This window comes from Rhododendron vialii, chromosome 8a (genome assembly GCF_030253575.1).
Source record: "Rhododendron vialii isolate Sample 1 chromosome 8a, ASM3025357v1".
NCBI classification, from domain to species: domain Eukaryota; kingdom Viridiplantae; phylum Streptophyta; class Magnoliopsida; order Ericales; family Ericaceae; genus Rhododendron; species Rhododendron vialii.
The window spans coordinates 32,932,344-32,950,934 of record NC_080564.1 but is presented as its reverse complement, the minus strand read 5'-3'; the positions used below and the strand labels follow the sequence as shown (position 1 = coordinate 32,950,934).

The window sequence follows — 18,591 nt, the reverse complement described above, 5'->3', positions numbered from 1 at the left end:
GTGTACCGACCATTTTTGGACCGAAACCGTACCGACGGCCGCGCGCGGCCGTCTCCGGCCACCGGACGGCCGATCCGAGCCGTCCAAAAATTTTAAAAAAAAAAACCGAGGGGCCCAACGCGGGAATCAACGTCATCCGATGTGTGTAGGGTGCTTGATCTAAACACCCTATTTTTCGTGTATACATATATACACGAAAAATAGGGTGTTTAGATCAAGCACCCTACACACATCGGATGACGTTGATTCCCGCGTTGGGCCCCTCGGTTTTTTTTTTTAAAATTTTTGGACGGCTCGGATCGGCCGTCCGGTGGCCGGAGACGGCCGCGCGCGGCCGTCGGTACGGTTTCGGTCCAAAATGGTCGGTGTATATAGCAGTACTCGTATATATATTAACCTTTCTAGTCTTAATTAATTTCTATTAATTTTTTCCTTTAATTTACCAAATCATTTCAAATGCATGTTCACAGTACTTGATTCTCTCAATTCAAATGCAGGGAGCATTATTATTAGCAAATGGATACCGTTACTTCATCAAATTCAAAATCACGACTTAATTCCTCAGATTTGTCATCAGAAAATGGGTTATTAGGCATATTAGACCTAATCACCGACGACGAAAGCAGGACACCAGTTATGGAGGTTTCTGATAAGTCATCCAAGATTAATAACCTGATTTTTGGACCCCATTTGGTCAACTTATCTTCTATCTCTAATCATTTGATCAATGAGAGTACTGTTCCAAAGTCTACACCCTCAAATGACCAAAATACCCTTGACCGTGAAACAGTACCGATGGCGATAACAGCAAGCCAGATATTGCTTTCCGAGGACTATACCCGTGTAACTTGTTACGGTCCAAACCCTAGAATCACCCACATTTTCCTTGACTTAAGCCTGGAATTCCATCCGAACCGGTTGATCATCGCTTCCGGAAAGAAGAGAGAAGAGGTGATGATCAGTTTATTTCATCAAGTGGCCACCTGCTCTGGCGCCCCTTCTGTTGAGTTCCCCAACTTGTGTGAAGCATGCAGCAAGAAAATGGAAGTGGGGGAAGATGTTTACATTTACAGGTTTGCCCTAAGTTCCATCTTCTCATAGTTTCAAATTTTGCCTAGTTAAAAGGCTTGTTCGAAATTATTAACTAATTTTCTAACTTAGTGAACTTGAATGCATTTGAGAATCTTGGCCAGTTCCGCTAAGGTTATTATTTTTTAAGTATTTATTTTTCGTTTTATGAGACAAGTCACTCTCATAATATTTTATTTTTAATTCAAAAAATAAGTACTAATTTGACAAATAAGTACTTCTATTTTAGTTAGTGGCCCAGCTCTTAAACTTTGCTCAATAAATTCATACTTTACAGACTACTAGATCACACCATCGGTTCCTATAGAAGTAGCTAGGTTGAATTTTGGATTTCCTAGCTAGTTAGTTTCATCAATTAAAATTCTGCATTTTTGTTTTATAATAGTTCTTCTACTATCTCCTTCATTTCTATTTTTCATAAGAGGAAAAAAACAACACTTGCGACTCCTGTACGTAATTTTTTTGGGGGGTTATTTTGGACTTGTCATACGAATTCTAGAAAGGAAGATAGTCAATTACACTAGTGGTCTCAACATTTTACCTCGTGTTATATGTTTTTTCCTAATTTTTATTCTTTCCATTTAATGCAAGATGATTAAAGGAGTAAATTGAAAAGAAAATGAAAATTTATACAAGGTTTAAATTAATAGAATTAAAAGCACATGTGACTAAAATGAAATAAGATGAAAGTACGGGGTGCAGTAGTGTAATTTACTCTTCATGGACAACCTAAGCTATTCGAGCTCAGCTTGATCCAGGCTAAGTCTGAAATATGCTCAAATCAATAAAGAAAGCCAAACAAACTTAACAGCATTTTGAAGATTAAACCATCTACTACTCAGCTCGACTCGACTGATGACTCGACTCGACTTCTTTACGACCTTAGCTAGTTTCAACTTTACTTCAGATCGCGATTTTTGTTCAGTGTGCGGTTTGAAACCATTCCATTGCAGGGGTAAGTCATCATTTTGCAGTTATGAATGCCTAGCTGTGGGGATTTTAGCTGAGGAAATATCAAAAGCAGCTGATAAGAGCCTTTCTTTCTCCGGCAACGACGAGCTTGTCTTCCTTTTGGATCACTGATCAGCTTCCATGTGAGTCATTGATCCAACTAATGAGTTAGACTAGAAGGTAAGAGACTGAATCTGGGATCATCTTTTAAATTTAGCTAAGAGCTGCTAATTTGATCATTTTGTCAAAAGCTAGTTGATCCTTCGAGCCGGATTCGGAATTATTTGAAGGAAAAAAAAAAACTTGTTAATTGCCAGAAGTCATTGATGGAAATATGACCATTTTTCTTATCTGTTTGCAGATGGTGGTTTCAGCTTTCAATATGGTAAAATGGGAGCCACAGATCGAACTAGCTTGGAGTTTGATTTTGTAGTTGGGGGCCAGTTCTAATTTTTCGATGGTCTAAAGCGATTCAGAAAAGATAAAAGACGAGACTCTTTTTTGTTCAACTGCTAGAGAATGGGTATTAAAGTAGCAGGAGCCTCTAAAAGTCCATAAATTTTCGCGGGCCTAAAGCAACCGTACTTCGAGCTTCAACTCAAGGCCGGCTTGCCGGTTCCAGGGACATCAATGTAGTGTAAAGTTTCATTGGATTAATATTCAGGCCGATTTTTGGTAATTGGGTTTCACATTTTTCTCAGAACTTGGTATGGTTTAATTGAATTCTTGAGTTCTTTATTTCACCTTATTGCCTTCATGCACAAGTTGAATATCGTGTTAGACTCATTATTTCAATGGAGGTTGAAAAACAAAAATACGCCCAGCTGCCAATAGATTAATGTTGCATTAACATTTTTTATGTCACCGGTTACTTCATTTTTAGGTTTTCTGATAAATTTAAAACTAGATTAATGTTGCATTAACATTTTTATGTCACCTGTTACTTCATTTTTAGGTTTTCTGATAAATTTAAAACTTGACTAGTAATAAATTTGGAAACTTGAAGCGTGGTGCATAAGCAAATATTTGTCCGGAAAAAGTTTACAAATGGTTTTTAGATGCGAGTATACTGGTTCCGGATACCTTGAGTTATAAAAAATAAAATATTTTTAAATGTGAAAATGAAGGAGGCCGAGTCCCTGCAGTGAGGCCAAATCACTGCAGGTTGCAGCCACACAAAACTACGACGTTTTGTGCCAATTTGGTTGTTCGCTGCATCTTTTCCCATGAGCACTCTTCTCTCTCTCTCTCTATCTACAAGATCCCTTTGTCCTTTTCCTTGTTTTCTTCCTCTATTTCTCTCCCATGGCCCCTCCCTCTACCATCCGTTCTCGCTTCTCCCGCACGATCACCAATTCACTCAATATTTCCAACCCTGCTTCAGTTTTAATTTCTCAACCCCAATCTGATTCATTATCTATGGAAACCCCTTCATCTGAAATGGTTTCAGTGTAGGTGGAAAAACGATAGCGAACTGAGGGTTTGATTTCGGCAGTGTTCCAATACAATTCGGCTATCCATCGTACTCAATTGTAGAGTTAGAATTGCTCTATAGAGGGACCCGTTGCAGAAACTACTTTGTGGGCATCACTTTTGATGCAACTCGATTAAACGTTCAACAACTTGGGTGGACTTGTGGACCAATTTGTAGTTGAAAATTTCCTTACCCTCTCCTGAATCTTTACTTTTTGATATCTTTTGTCCCTTTGATGTAAATTAATTGGTTGATTTTAATGTTGGATTACCGATGAGTGCCAGCAAGAAGAATTCGGATTCACAGGAAATTTTTTTTATTTTATTTGGAACCAACGATTCACTGAAGTTGGAGTTCCAACTCCCAAGTTCAGCAATGAAGTTGGAAAAAAGTCTTTCATCGAAGAATGGATAGCCTTGATGAAAGAGAGGGGCAAAGTGATTCAATCTCAACATAAAACAGAGGGAGAGGAGAGTAGAAGAAAAGGAGAGAGAGAGAGAGAGAGAGGATTGCTTCAGCGAATAACCAAATTGGCACAAAACGGTGTAGTTTTGTGCGGCTGTAACCTGCAGTGATTTGGCCTCACTGCAGGGACTCGGCCTCCGTGAAAAATTGAAGGAAAAACTTTTGAGGAAACATGTATTTAAATGCATCGAAAATTTTAGGATCACATCCAAGTGCACACCCAAGTGCACACCCATACATTTTGTGTGTGTGGGTGTGCACTTGGATGTGAAGGTAGCACAACTCTAAATGCATATCCCCTTAACAAGCTGAAAACTCCCAAAGAAACTAAGCAAAATGATACGGATCGAGGGAGTGTATATTATCAATACGTTCTCCCTCTCCCCATGTGGAAAACAAAGAAATACAAGAAAAATAATAAAAAATATACCTATAATAGATTAGCTAAGATAAAAATTATTGTCGAAGTATTGGGAGAGATGTACTGTAGTTAGATAAAATAAAAAATGTGCAAACGTTTTGGTTCTCAATCTTCACTGTTATAAATTTCACTCTGTTGTTTGAGATGTGATCCGATGACACTTGCGATGGCACACCCACGTACGTATTACAGTATGTGACTTTGGTGGCACCCACGGCACCACAGTGACCCCACCATCCCCCTGTGACCCTGTCCCTCGTTACGAGGGCAAATAAGTCTATTCAAGTCAGAGCCATGGAAACACGAAATCGAAGAGCAAAGACCAGAAGCAGAAGCAGGATCTGAGGGGCGTCCCTTGTTTTCAAAATCAACACAAAGCTATGAGTTTCGGAATGGGGAGTTCTTGTTTTCCACACTCTCCCTCTCCCTCTTCTTCTTCTTCTGCTTATTCACCATTCTCTTCTCAGTCCGTCTTCTTATACTCTTTCTCAAGAAATGGAGGATTCAAGGGGAAGAACAGGACAACGATGGCTTGTATCCGCCAAGAGAACCCAAACGACGGCGTCTTCTGCAAAAGAAGAGCTATTCTTTTCGTGGGTATTTCAGTTCTTCCCTTTCTTCAATTGAAGGCTAAACCTCTTGAAGGTTTAGCAAGAGGTCAGTTCTGGGCATTTTCTTGATTTTTGTGGTTTACTTGAACCAGATTTTTTTCTCTTTATTTTTGGTAAATTGATGAATTTGGGGAGATGGGTTGTGGTAGTTGTTAGGCTTTGAATCCTCTTTTCTGAAGAGAATTTCTAATGGGTTGGCCTCAGTTTGTGTGTGTGTGTGATCCGGTTGGCCTCAGTTAGAGGAATAATATTTGAATGTAATTGCTTATCAAATTTAACTTTACTTGTCATCATGTTGTTATCTTGCTAATTATCCTGAATATGCCTCTAGAATCTTAATTTAAATTCGATTCTTGATTTGGTTTGGAGCAATGTGCATGCACCAAGTTGATGTTATAAATGGATGAATTTGGTTAGATGGGTCATGGCATTAAAGAACTTTGAATCTTCTTTTCTGAAGATAATTTCTGCTCAGTTGGTCTTGATTAGAGGAATAGTTTTTGAATATAATTGCTTATCAAATTCAATTTACTTGTCATTAGGTGTTTATCTTTGCTAATTATGCTGAGTTTTGCCTAGAAAATCTTGCATTATGAACTTTTTGGTTTTGAGCAATGTGCATGCACCAAATTGATGTTAGCAGTTGCATTTTCAACATTTTCCGTTTATGGGATAAATAAAAAGAAATGCCTCTTGGTTCTTTTCTATCACCATGGTTTCTTGATAAGTACTCTTTGCCTTTGAAAATTTTAACTCACAACCTAAACTATGGGATCATATGCAGTTCCTAAATAGATTTCCGAGGTAAAGGCTTTACTAGGTTTAAGATCCAAGGGGTCAGGAAGTTGAGAATAAGGTGATTTGCATCAATGCCTAAGCAAAGAAGTGATTACTAAAGAATCACATGATAAGTACTTATCAAAAAGAAGAAGAAGAAAATAATCACATGATGAGTGACTCACTGGTAATGATAAGATGACAAACAAGTCTCCAGCTTTGATGATCTTGAGAGTAATGGTATTGTAGACTGCAAAATTCATGTCTCCCGGATTATTTTTCATCTATTTCTTCGGTGACAAAGTTACATCCCATACCATCTCTAGTAAAATTTTCTTGGTACAACGATTCTCTCTCTCTCTCTCTCTGTAAGTATTTTGTAATCAAGCCTTATTAATGTGTTTTGGGAGCTGTGGAACGACGAACTCAAGAATGGTCCTTTTAGTCTTTTACTTATGTAGACAGGCTTGAAATGCAAACTTTGGACTTAAGGGGTCTTGATTGAATGTTCAAGTTGAGAAGAGGTATTATACCATGTCTTATGACCTACTTTGGTGTTCCCTGGGTTTTTCATTGAAAGGAAAGTCGGGAAAAACTCTTACATTTGCTATATTCTTAACCCTGTCATCGATTTTGCAGTTAAGTGGCTGAAGTATAGTTATATAGTCACTACAGTTTGGAATAATATTGCACCTTTTCCCCGTTGCTCCAATGTCTAAAGATACATCTATATGATTTGGGTGCTTCTCTCAGTAATAATTTGCCCATATTTTTCCTTTTCCCCGTTGCTCCAATGTCTAAAGATACATCTATATGATTTGGGTGCTTCTCTTAGTAATAATTTGCCCTCCTTTTTCATTTTTTTTTTTGTAGCTTCGTTAGTTCTCTCAAGAAAGGTTCAGAGAAACAATTTTGCTATCCAAAAAATAAAAACGGTGTTCTCTTAAGAAGTTTGTTCTGTTTGTCAGGTTGGTTATATACCTCCAATTGCTAGTATCATCACCAAAAAGATGAAATGCGTTTTAATAATTTGTATTCACTGTATATTTATTGCCAAAAGAGAAAAAGCAGCCTTTTTTTTTTTTTTGTCTTTATTCTTTTCATGGTTATATTTTCTCGTTAATCTTGTCTTCTCTATGTACTATATTTCAGAAGAACCTGGATTAGGGATGGCAGACCAGAAGCAAAAACCAAAGGTCTGAATCTGTGCCCAATTAATCTTCAAAAGAACTCAAAATGAGTCAATTTTGTTCTTTTATGTTTTCTGATGATCAGGCATATCAAAAGGTTCTGAAATGAGTACTTTTCTGTGTCCAGCAAATACTTCAAGGAGATGCATCACCAAATTCCTTTCTTTCTCTTCTGAATGGCTTCGGTATATTCAGTTCTGTGCTGCTTGGGGCACTCTATGTATTGACTAGGAAGGAGCAGATTGCTACTGAAGCAATAATAGAATCTGTAAGCAATTTTTGCTTCTCTTAATTGATCCCCTCTCTAAAATGGTCTAGACATTCTTTGGAAATAGATAATACTTTGTTTCGTCTGGCGAGCATGCTATGGACTTACCAAAAGGTTGTCTCTGATGATGATGTAATCATGTAACTTACTTTAACATGAAGAGCACAGAGTGTAATGTTGCGCGGAGAGTTTTTTTTTTTTGTATCTTGACCATTTATCACCTTTCAAAGTTTTAATTCCACCGTAGCCACCGGTTTTTTCACCTTTCTTATGCTGGAAGAGTGAGTTTCAAAGGGGAATTATGCCTTCCAGACTGAATTTTTCGCCTAATGCTTGCTTGCATACTTCGCTATCACTACCCCTTCTTTTTATAATCATTTGGTTTCTTACAGTGTGTTCGGTTATATGTTGTCTTTTAACCAAATTCCCCACCCATTGGACATGCAGCTGATAAGTAAGCTGAATAAAAAGGAAGTGATCATTGATTCACTGGAGAAGAACTTTGAGTCAAAGCTGCTGAATGAGAACGAAGAACAAGACAAGCAACTTAAAGAAGCAAATGAAGAGCAGCAGTCTCTGATGAACCAATTAAAATCGGCAAAAAACATAGCAACTAGACGAGAACTGGAGCTGCAAAACGAGAAACGATTGGTTGAGGATCTCAGTTTCCAAATAGAGAGCATTCGAACTCAACACACGAAGGCTAAGGAAGGTAAGAAGGAATTAGAAGATAAGTTAGAGAAGAAGATTAACTCAATCGAAGTCTTGCAAAAGAGGATAACATTGCTCAGTGCAGAGATCACGAATAAAGAAGATACTCTTCATGATCTACATTCTACATTGTCTGCAAAAGAATCTGACCTTAAGAGGCTAAATTCAACCTATGAGCAGACAAAGGATGAACTAGCTGGAGCTAATTCAGAAATAACAAGGTTGAAACAAGAATTTCTGAGAAACGAAAAAGAATTAGAATTGATGAATGGTGTGGTGGACGGTTTGAATGCTCAAATAAGGTCTTTAACTGAACAAAAGGAAGATTCTATCCGTAAATTTGATGCTATTCGGACTGAATACGATGATCTGAAATCATCTTCAGAAGAAAAAGCAGCTGCGAATGTCAAACTCTTGGGAGAAAGAGACTGCGATCTTCACCAGCTTAAAGAAAAGATAGATATTGCTTTAACTGAACTGAGCAGAAACCAAGTGTTAATCCCTGATTTGACCCAAGAAAGGGAAGATTTGAGGAAAATGCTAGATATAGAGTTGAAACAAGTTGAGAACTTGAAGTCTGAGCCCCAACTTACGCGGGAAAATCTTGGAAAGTCAAGAGATGAGGTTTCTGATATGCAAGAACAACTAAATCAGTCCAGAAGTCTGTGCTTAGACCTTGAGTTAGAGATTTCTAAGGTGAAGGTTGAGTTTTCCAAAGCGGCGGAATTATTCCACTTGAAATTTGATGAGGCGAAATGCAGTTCAGAAGTGTTGGCTGCTGAGCTCAAATCAGCAAATGATGTTTTGAAGAAAAAAAAAGATGAGTTGCGAATCGCATCCCTTGAACTGGCAGCTGCTGCAGAAAATAATGACATTCTACGGAAGGAATTGGTTGATGTCTACAAGAAAGCAGAAAGCGCAACTCATGATTTAAATGAAGAAAGGAAGGTTGTTACTTCTCTGAACAAAGAATTAAAAGATTTGGTGAGCAGTAAAGAATCACGAAAATCTCTTGAAATGGATTTGGAAGAGGCTACCAAGTCACTTGATGAGATGAATCTAAATGCGTTGCTAATTTCAAGAGAACTAGAGATGAGTAAATCTCAGATTTCTAGCCTCGAAGACGAGAAACATGTGATGTACAATTCGCTTGTGGAGCAGAAACAGTTTTCTCAAGAGGCCCGAGAAAATATGGAAGATGCACATAGCCTTATTATGAAGCTTGGGATGGAAAGAGAGAATTTCGGGAATAGAGCGAAGAAACTGGAAGAGGAATTGGCATTGGCTAAGGGAGAGATATTGCGATTAAGGAGTCAAATAAATTCGTCCAGAGCTCCTGTAAATGATTGGCATCTTCAAAAAGATGAAGGCGGTAGCAATGCTCCATTAAGGAGTGAAATAAATTCGTCAAGAGCCCCTGTAAATGATCGGCATCATCAAAAAGATGAAGGCGGTAGCAATGTTCCATTGAGGAGGCAAATAAATTCGTCAAGAGCTCCTGTAAATGATCGGCACCATCAAAAAGACGAAGGCGGTGGTAGCAATGCTCCATTTTCCAGGAAGAAATTTAGCAGGAGGAGAAAGGGAAATCCGCAACGTGATAATTCATAGCAAGCTTTTACGCTTACTCGCTTTTTAACAATTTTTTCCTCTAGATTCTGATGTTCTTAAAAACTAGCTTGTTCTTGGGCCTTCATGTTCATGTTCTTCGAGCTAAGTTTTTCAGTGCATTGGGTGTTGACTGTTGAGACTTGAGTGTGTGTAAATGGTTCAATTTCAGGTTTGTAGTAATTGACAAAACATCAGTACCTGGAAAAGAAATGGCACTGGCATTTTTGAATTGTAGCCACTTAGGTTGTGAACTACGTATTTTGTCCTGGAATTTTTTCGGTATTTTTCATTTTTTGTTATAATTTTTAGGATTAATTATTTGTCTCGACGAGAGGAATCGAATAAGTATAAAAATATGGACCGATGTTGAAAAAAGCTCATATAAGACGGCACTTTAGACAAAAAAATATAGCTATTTGATACTTTTTTTCGTCTTTACTGAAATTTTTTTTTATCATAATTTTTACTTTTTAAACTCTTCTTGTTGTAACGGATGATTAATCTAAAAAATATTAGGTAAATCTAACAAAAATTTAGAAAAGACGAACAAAACACATAAAAGGAAAAAGGAAAAAAAATTAAGAAGAATGAGTTAGCCAATATTTTACATGCATTGCTATTGTATTATGCGATTATTAGTTTTACTCTATGGACATTTTGGCAGCACGCTGTTTTCGGCCTATTCAATTGTTGAGAATATTGTGTGGGGATAGGGAAACTGTATTTTCAAAAAAAATGAAGCGAAGGAAAATGCCTTTGTGTGTTCTCTTGACTTGTAAGTTCAGAGGACATTTAAAATTCCGTATTTTTTGCAGGAAAGTGTCATCAAATAGGAAAATTGGGTCTTGCAATTTTTATTGTAACGGAAAAAACAAGAAAGTTACAAAAAAGTTATTTTCCTCATCATTTTTCATCCTTTCCATACAACTGAATTGGACCTAAGTCTTTTTGTGACACCGTTTAACCGATCCTTGAATCGCCAAGAAATAAATATTTCACTCAGTTTTTATGGGTTTTTATGGGTGCAGTCTGTTTGAATGGTGGAGAGTAATGGGATTCAACAATTACAGTGAAAGAAAATAGAAACAAAAATAATGGGATTCAACAATTACAGTGAAAGAAAATAGAAACAAAAATAATGGGATTCAACAATTACAGTGAAGGATGCAAAGGTCTGTCAGTTGGGACTTTGAGTAAACTATATTTTTTTAGGGTACTGATTTTCATTCTTTTTTTTCTTTTTACTTTTTTCTTTTTTATCATTTTGTAATGTGAATTTACAATATTACCATCTCAAATGTGAAAACGTATACAAATAAAAGGTTAATTTTGTAAATTCACAACACAAGAAGACAAAAAGGAGTGTTGTTATAAAGAAAAAGAGGTGTGAAAATCAAGAGAAATGATTTTGCTATTTATTTTTTTGTTAACGTCACTCTCTTGCAGGGGAGTGATACCAAAAATACACTTGCAAGAGAGTGATACAAAAAATACACTTGCAGGAGAGTGATACCAAAAAAATACATTTGCAAGGGAGCGACGCTAACAAAAAAAGAAAGTGACAAAATCAGCGGCCAAAATCAATTACAGTAACTTTTCCTATCCAAAAATGAAAACAAATCATTGAGTCGACCACAGTGGGAGTCGAACCCACGACCTTTTGATCCGAAGTCAAACGCGCTAATCCACTGCGCTATGCGGTCAGGTTGTACATTAATTTATTCAAAATATTTATATAAACTATATAATACCCTAGTACAGAATAACATGTTATTGGTGTTCCTGGTTGGCAGTTGATATTCAAATGGAACTCAGGCCACGATACGCTAAGGAAAATAGGTACTTATTTTTCAAATATCCATCTTTCATGTCGTTCAAATTGGTTTGCGACTCACTCTTTTCTGGCCAGAGCTAGTCCACTTTCTCACTATTTGGCTACCATTATACCTGATTTATGTTCGTTCTGCTTTGCACTACGTGATATTTTGGTCTTTTCCCCGCCCCTGCTTTTTATTTTTTTTTATTTTTCTTTCCAAAGGTCATCAACCACCACACCAAACACTCGCGCTCTTGGCGAGACTCGAATCCTCACCTTTCATGTGGAAGAGGTGAGAAAATGTCATTGGGTTACAAGACTGTTGGCGATATTTCGGTCTTGGCGATGTAGGTTTCGGGTCTTCTCTTTATTTCTGTTATGGATTTTCTTTGTAGAGGCGGTATGATTTATTGAATGAAAATTCTGATGTTCAAAAAATAAAAAGAGAGGCTAAAACAGGCCAAAATCTTCAAGTATTTTTTTAAAATTTTGAATAAACTTGAACTAAATTAAATAATTAAATCTCACCCAATTTCATCTTCAACCATTTAGATAGGCCAAAACAGTTACCATTATTATCGGAAACCAAGTCAAATAAAAACTCTTCAGTAGGAATGAGTCCAAAAAGGATAAAATAAAATCTGCGCAACTTGTGGATATTGATCTACAAGTACAGTTATCTTGTTTTTTTGTTTTAATCTGTACAATTATCTTGTTTGGTTTAACAATAGAACAGTAAAATGATCCATCACTCTCTAGGATAATTGGTGTGAATTTTTGCTGAATTCAAAGGGACATAATAAGTTAAATAATGTAACCAAATAGGAGTATCATTCTTTTGTGTTTTTCTCATTTTTTAATTATCCCAGACTTGAATCTCCTTATTGAAAGGAAAAAAAAGAAAAAAATAAAAGAACGTTTCATTTAAATAAAAAACGAATCTGAGCTCAAATAATACCGATAATCAAATACTATTATCCCATTTTTCGAGGGCACTAGCAAAATATGACCCTTCCATCCATTGAAATGAGATAAGTACAAATCTAATTAGATAAGAATTTAGGATGAACAAAATCTTATCTAATTAATTTCATCCTCACTAAATTAATTAGACAATAAAACTAATTCCCAATATCAGATAACCATCATCCTATCAAGTTATTTTGCTCGTGCCTCTATATATACCTATCGAAGAACTTACAGTTTTTTATTATCATTTCTTAGACAGAGGGAGAGAGAGAGAATAGTATAGCCATGAAGATGAAGTCTATCGCCACTTTCGTCTTCTTTCTCATTTCTCTAGCCATATTTCTCAATGGTAGCTTAGCCAGTGAGAATAGTGGTACCTCCATTGCCAAACAATCTGACAGTGACGTTGTCCAGCCGGAGTGGTTTCACCCGTGGCGACGCCCACTCCCAAGAGGTCCTTGGGGCCACCCACACTTTCCTAGGTGGCCCATCCCTGGTCACGGTGGGGCATTGCCACCACTACCGGCCCGCAAATTTCCACCACCAAAAGACAGTGGCAGTGATGTCTCTAACACTGAACAAGTTGAGATTGTAGAACAAGCCGAGAGCACCGAACAAGACGACAATGTCTATCAATCAGAGTGGTTGCTGCACCCATGGTGGGGACGTCATCGTCATTTCCTCCCACGTCCACACTTCAGACATCCCTTCCCAGGCTGGGGGGCGCTACCGCCACAACCGGCCCACCACTTCCCAGGCTGGGGGGCGCTACCGCCACGACCGGCCCACCACTTCCCAGGCTGGGGAGCCCTACCGCCACGACCGGCCCACCATTGAAATCGATTAGTTATCTTATTAGGAATTAGTTGGTCTCGTTAGTAGTAAAAGGTAGATGGTTGTTTTTGTTTGAAGGTTGAAGTTGGTTCTATGGGTCATGAAGTATTTTAAATAAGAAAAGTTGTTTCCCCTCAGTTTAACCGTTTGTGTTTTTGTAGTTACTTATTCTGATTATATGTTCTCATGATCTTGTTTAATCACAGTTATACTCCATTTTGGAATATCAGGTCAGAACTATTAATGAGTCCACTAAATAAGAAAACAAGAAAGAAGATCTCCATATTATATGCAGCAAATCATTTCTTCATTGGAATTGGATTGGATCTTCTCGATCAAATCTATATATGCCAACTCTTCTAATTGTACAAATCTCATCCACTTCGAACTGTAAGTATCCTTTATGATGATTTAAAGATTTAAGTAGTCGTAACTATTGGAATCATAAAATTAATAAATTAGAGACCGCCCCCGGTTTTTAGCCTCAGTTTGAATTAGAATTGGCAATAAGTTACCGTATGATCTTTGATAAAACATTGATGGTGAAATTTTTTGACACACATAATCTCATGTCGCCCAACATGCCTACTCAACCAAAATAAAAGGCAAAACAAACCTTTAATCAGAACCACACCTAATTTTGTACCCACCCATCAACATAAACCAGATCAAAACCCAAAGAAATTTCCCCTCCTCTCTTACAGCCCATTTGGATTGAGCGATTTCAGGAGAGAAGAAAAGAAATCGAGCAAGAACCAATTCTCTTACATGTTTGGATGATCAAAGAGGTGGGAGAGGGTGAGAAACGATGGGAGAGCAGAAACCCTTACAAGAAAGGGAGGACAAATGGATCGTCATCGACTTCCAGTAGCATGTGCGGTCCACCCTCTTGTCGGATTGTCACCCTCTTGTCGGATCGTTTGCACCGCTGTCTTCGTCTTGTCAAGGCGAGAGAGGCGAGAAGAGAGTTTGGTCACCGGAATGGGAGGAAGAGAATTTGATTTCTCACGGTTATTTATTTGACAAGGTAAGAAACCACACTTTTTTTTTTCTTTTCTTACTAATAAGAGAGATCACACTCATTTCTTTTACTTTCTTACCGTGTACTGTGTAGCCAAAGGGGCTGTTAATTTGGTGGGCAGAAGTGTTGGAGGGCACGCGTTAACTTGCCTTCAAGATTTAACGGGCCATTAACCATTTGACTATAATAACGAAAATTGATTTTTGCGCTTTACTTTCACTGATGCAGCGTTATCAGTGAAAAGTGGCTGGAGCATGAATATCGAAATTGTTAGTGAACTCAAAGTTCAATCAATACTTGAGGGCAAAAAAACGGAATAGTTCATGGGGACAAATTATTTGCCCAGTTTTATTCATCAGAAAATGCCAGAGGCACATCAGTACCTGTATGTGAGAGGGATGTACCTTAGGTGATCCATAAGAGCATCTTCAGTTTTGATCCATTTTAAGACTCAATTTAAAAATGGATCCCACCCCTGTATGTGAGAGGGATGTACCGGAGGTGAGGCATAAGAGCATCTCCAGCCTTGACCCATTTTAAGACTCAAATTTAAAAATGGGGCAAAAACCACAAAAATCTCTCTCCAATCTTTGACCCAAATCCTTCTCCATTTTGGGTTTCACCTATTTTTTTCTCCAAATCTGAGACAAACTTTTGTCTTGATCTATTTCTCCAACGGCTAGTTAGAGAGAGAGAGAAAGAGAAAGAGGTGTAAAATTTGAGTTTGACGATCGGAGATGTGTCTACCAAAAATAAATTTTTACCCAAAATTTGACTCAAATTTAAAAAAAAATATAAGTGCAGACCGGAGATGCTCCAAGTAATGTGCCCCTGGCACCTCTCTTTTATTCATAGATCCGTTGCTCTATACGCATCTGTCGAAGAGAAACCTCTCTCTCTCTCTCTCGGGTTGTGCTTCACTTGTATCTGCAGCTTCCACGGCCTCCCCACTTTGACCCACTTGTGAATTTCGTTCCAATCCATATAATTCAGGTTCTCTGTCTATGTTTGTTTTGATTTCAATCAGAGATTTGTCATCACTTCAATTCTCGTGATTTGGTTCGACAATTGTTGAAGATTTCTTGGTTTTGGTTCATCAAGATCAACTCGGGTTCAGATTTGAATTTGAACCCTAAAGATTGGATTTTTGGGTTCTTGAAAGCAACCCTTCGGATTGATTCTATAGGGTTGCATTGAGTTTGGAAGCTTTTTGCGTTTTCTTCAAAAGGGGTTGAAGTCATCTTTGAACCCTAAAGATTGGATTTTTGGGTGCTGGAGGGAAATCCTTTGGATTGATTCTGTAGGGTTGCATTGAATTTGGAACCTTTTTGCGTTTTGCGAATTGGGTTTTCTTCAAAAGGGGTTGAAGTCATGTTCTATGGTGCAGTGGTGTGGGATCCATGGCTCATTGTTGCCCAGATTGTTTCCCTTCAATGCTTATACTATCTATCACTGGGAGTTTTTATGGAGATTCTTGTTGGGACTCGGGTATCTCGAATGAGTCTCGTGTATTTCTTTGATTATTCCACAGTTGCCGCATCTACAGTCACTGGTTGGTGTGTCATTGCTTCATTTATACTTGGCTCGATTGCCGGGTGAGAATTCTATCATCTTTTTTTTCTTGTTTGAGTTGTATTGTTATTGGATAACTTAGATCTGTCGGAAATATTGGTTAGAAATTTCTGTAAACTATAATAACAGGAGACACCAACACAACACTAAAATATTGAGATATACACATCCCAGTGCTCTAATACTCAGCCTAGTGCGCTTGTATGCTCAAAGTTCCGCACTTTGAATACTCGAAGCCCAGTACTTTGAATGCTCAGAGCCCAGTGCTCTGGATGCTCAGGCCCAGTGCCTGAATGCTCGAAGTTTTGCACTTAGAATGCTCGAAGCCCAGTGCTCTGAATGCTCGAAGTTTTGCACTTTGAATGCTCAAGCCCAACGCTCTGTGCATTCAAAGTTCCGCACTTTGAATGCTTGGAGCCCAGTGCTCTGAATGCTCGAAGTTCCGCACTTTGAATGCTCAAGCCCAATGTTTGAATGCTCAGGCCCAGCGCTCTGAATGCTCGAAATTCCGCACTTTGAATGCTCAAGCCCAGTGCTTTAAATGTTCAAGCCCCGTGCTCCGAATGCTCAAGTCCAGAAATTGAATGATTAAAAGCCCAGTGCTCACACACACAAGCTCAGTGCTTACACATTCCTAGGTCTCACTTGTTGCATGCTTTTGCTATCAAATGCACTTTTTGTTTTTCATTTCTCTATGAGAGGTATTCAAACCTTTCGACAGCTCAGCGCTTATGAAGGCCACGAAGCTTTTGTCGGGAATCGGGATGAAGGGGGATTTGGAAGGTTGGGGACGGAGAAAGCAGCTTAAAGAGTCTTATATGGTGAAGTGGTCAGAATATCGCTTAGGAGTCACATTGTATATTAGTGACGGAAGGAGGCAGGCTAGTAGTTCACTGTCTTTCTACAAAACGTCTTAGTAGTTTACTCTCTCTCCTAACAAGTATATCTAACTGTCATCTTCATACTTCTTTGCTTACTTAGAAGGAAACATGATTCCTGTTGCTTCAGTTTCTCGAGTATAATAATGTATTCCACCATAAATATTCACCTGATTTCTTTGAACAGTGTATTTATAGACGTAGTTGCACTCGCAATATTTAAGGATTCATGCAAATTGCTAGAGTGCATAATTTTTTTTTGTTATCTTGGACCCCCTTTTTCCCCCTTCAAGCAGAGCTGTTTATATGGTTTATTTGATTGAGAGGGCGAAGAAGTGCTTAGATTTCTCAGCCACCCTCTACATCATCCACCTCTTGATATGCATCATGTATGGAGGTTGGCCATCCTCGATTACATGGTGGGTTGTGAATGGAACTGGAGTTGCAGTGATGGCATTGTTAGGTGAATATTTGTGCATCAGACGTGAGCTGCGAGAAATACCCATATCGAGATATCGTTCAAGTAAGCCAATGCCTTTTCTGACATTATAATTGCTTTGTGTTCTCTTATATAGTATATTCCGTACCTAGAAGAGATTAAATCTCTGTGATTTACTCGTTTGTTTCTCCTCCGCCACCTTTCCAATTGGTCAAAATTTCATGCCCCAGTTTCGAGTTTGTTTGTTTCATTAATTTTAATCATTTCCTTTCTTGGGATCTGTTGCTGATTATGCTTGTTGCATTCCTGTTTGGCAGTTATTTTAGCGCATCATATTTTTTAGTAATGCTTTTTTATCTGTTTCAAAGTTTGTGCACGTGGGTCTCCATTATTCCTTTCCCTCCCTACCAAGTTTCTTATGATTAATTTTCTGATGGGAATGACGGGAAAAACATAATCCATTGTTGAGAATGGGGGACCGGTCGGAGTGTGGAACCCAAACTTATCATGGACATGACATTTTTCTCATAGAATGTTTTGGAAGCACCTAAACCGGGGTGTTAACCTTATACAGACAAAGCATGCCTGTAACGCAATACCAACATACGTCTACATGACTAGAGTCTGCCTTTGAAACATGGTAATATCTCATCGAAAAACAATCTCCTGTCCTCTTTAGGCACCAGAAGACACATATATAGGGAAACTCTACAAGCCTGCCTTCATCTTTTTTCTCAGACGTCGTCTTATCCTAATGAGTGAACAGCATTCCAGGCATAAAAGCCGTCACTGAAATAACACCCAACAGAGAGAACAAAGTTCATTAACTGCCTTGCCACTGGGCAATGTAACAAAATACGGTTAGGATCTCCCTTACCTTAATATTTCCATACGCGCCACCATTCCGCTAAAACAATTTCCTCCCCACCACAGTTTTCCATGTCCAAGATCAATTTCTATTAAGTGATCATTTGTGAATGACTTGGGCATACAGAAGAAAAGCTCTGTGGGTTTTTCTCAGTATTTATCATCTGAAGTGTCACTTGGACACAATATCAGCCTAACTAATTTGGAGCCTTTCTGTGCAGACGTTTGATTGAGCAGAGAAACTAAACAGGGAAGAACAGGTTTCCCGGCAGCTGGGAGCATTATACGATAGCTGTTTTTGTCTTTCCTCAGAAGGATTCGCTGGGTAAAGATCATCATATAGAAAAAGTTGAACTTTTCTTAGAGGGTATACTGGAAAGACTGTTATGGGTTGGTATTGTGTTCGCTGGAGGTATTTTCAGGCCATAGCTATTTAAAACTTCTTGCAGTTGCCGATGGTATCAGAGTAGAACTAGTTACGAGTCAATTATGTTACGGAACCCTACATGTGTAATTTAGGTAGATGTGAAAAACGTTGTTCATGTTGCGTTGATATCGACAACCGATGTACTTCCAATGGTCTGATATCGTATTTATTCTTTAAAATCATTTGGTCAGCTTTCAGAT

At 38.2% G+C, this 18,591-nt stretch overlaps 3 protein-coding genes, 1 long non-coding RNA gene and 1 other non-coding gene across 6 annotated transcripts; 3 read left to right on the top strand and 2 right to left on the bottom strand.

Moving 5' to 3' along the window:
- The first annotated feature begins 516 nt into the window (after positions 1–516).
- On the top strand, positions 517–2,473 carry LOC131298788 (FCS-Like Zinc finger 8-like). Its single transcript, XM_058324258.1, has 3 exons — positions 517–1,073; positions 2,043–2,151; positions 2,402–2,473. Exons 1-3 carry the CDS (start codon positions 517–519, stop codon positions 2,471–2,473), a joined length of 738 nt encoding a protein of 245 aa, XP_058180241.1.
- A 2,199-nt stretch (positions 2,474–4,672) lies between these two features.
- LOC131335493 (MAR-binding filament-like protein 1-1) lies at positions 4,673–9,797 on the top strand. 2 transcript variants are annotated; one of them, XM_058370871.1, is made up of 5 exons: positions 4,674–5,057; positions 6,662–6,756; positions 6,941–6,984; positions 7,106–7,246; positions 7,694–9,797. In XM_058370871.1, exons 3-5 carry the CDS (start codon positions 6,958–6,960, stop codon positions 9,566–9,568), a joined length of 2,043 nt encoding a protein of 680 aa, XP_058226854.1. In that variant the 5' UTR covers positions 4,674–5,057; positions 6,662–6,756; positions 6,941–6,957; the 3' UTR covers positions 9,569–9,797. The 2 variants fall into 2 exon arrangements, with proteins under 2 accessions (XP_058226853.1, XP_058226854.1); XM_058370870.1 differs by lacking the exon at positions 6,662–6,756 and having other exon boundaries at positions 4,673–5,057.
- A 1,400-nt stretch (positions 9,798–11,197) lies between these two features.
- TRNAR-UCG (transfer RNA arginine (anticodon UCG)) lies at positions 11,198–11,271 on the bottom strand. The gene has a single exon. It is a non-coding gene; the product is annotated as a tRNA-Arg (tRNA).
- A 3,766-nt stretch (positions 11,272–15,037) lies between these two features.
- Positions 15,038–15,659, bottom strand: LOC131335491 (uncharacterized). The gene is made up of 2 exons (XR_009202532.1): positions 15,533–15,659; positions 15,038–15,414 (listed from the first exon to the last, which is right to left on the bottom strand). It is a non-coding gene; the product is annotated as an uncharacterized LOC131335491 (long non-coding RNA).
- Positions 15,402–18,581, top strand: LOC131335490 (uncharacterized). The gene is made up of 3 exons (XM_058370869.1): positions 15,402–15,803; positions 16,955–17,181; positions 18,186–18,581. The coding sequence occupies exons 1-3, from the start codon at positions 15,580–15,582 to the stop codon at positions 18,191–18,193; spliced, it is 459 nt and encodes a 152-aa protein (XP_058226852.1). The 5' UTR covers positions 15,402–15,579; the 3' UTR covers positions 18,194–18,581.
- The last annotated feature ends 10 nt before the right edge of the window (positions 18,582–18,591 follow it).

Coding starts and splice junctions, on each gene's coding strand:
- LOC131298788 (XM_058324258.1), top strand. CDS start 517: ATGGATACCGTTACTTCATCAAATTCAAAATCACGACTTAATTCCTCA. Junction 1,074..2,042: donor GAAGATGTTTACATTTACAG/GTTTGCCCTAAG, acceptor ATTCCATTGCAG/GGGTAAGTCATCATTTTGCA. Junction 2,152..2,401: donor TCTCCGGCAACGACGAGCTT/GTCTTCCTTTTG, acceptor ATCTGTTTGCAG/ATGGTGGTTTCAGCTTTCAA.
- LOC131335493 (XM_058370870.1), top strand. CDS start 4,781: ATGAGTTTCGGAATGGGGAGTTCTTGTTTTCCACACTCTCCCTCTCCC. Junction 6,985..7,105: donor ACCAGAAGCAAAAACCAAAG/GTCTGAATCTGT, acceptor TTCTGTGTCCAG/CAAATACTTCAAGGAGATGC. Junction 7,247..7,693: donor CTGAAGCAATAATAGAATCT/GTAAGCAATTTT, acceptor TTGGACATGCAG/CTGATAAGTAAGCTGAATAA.
- LOC131335490 (XM_058370869.1), top strand. CDS start 15,580: ATGTTCTATGGTGCAGTGGTGTGGGATCCATGGCTCATTGTTGCCCAG. Junction 15,804..16,954: donor ATACTTGGCTCGATTGCCGG/GTGAGAATTCTA, acceptor CCCTTCAAGCAG/AGCTGTTTATATGGTTTATT.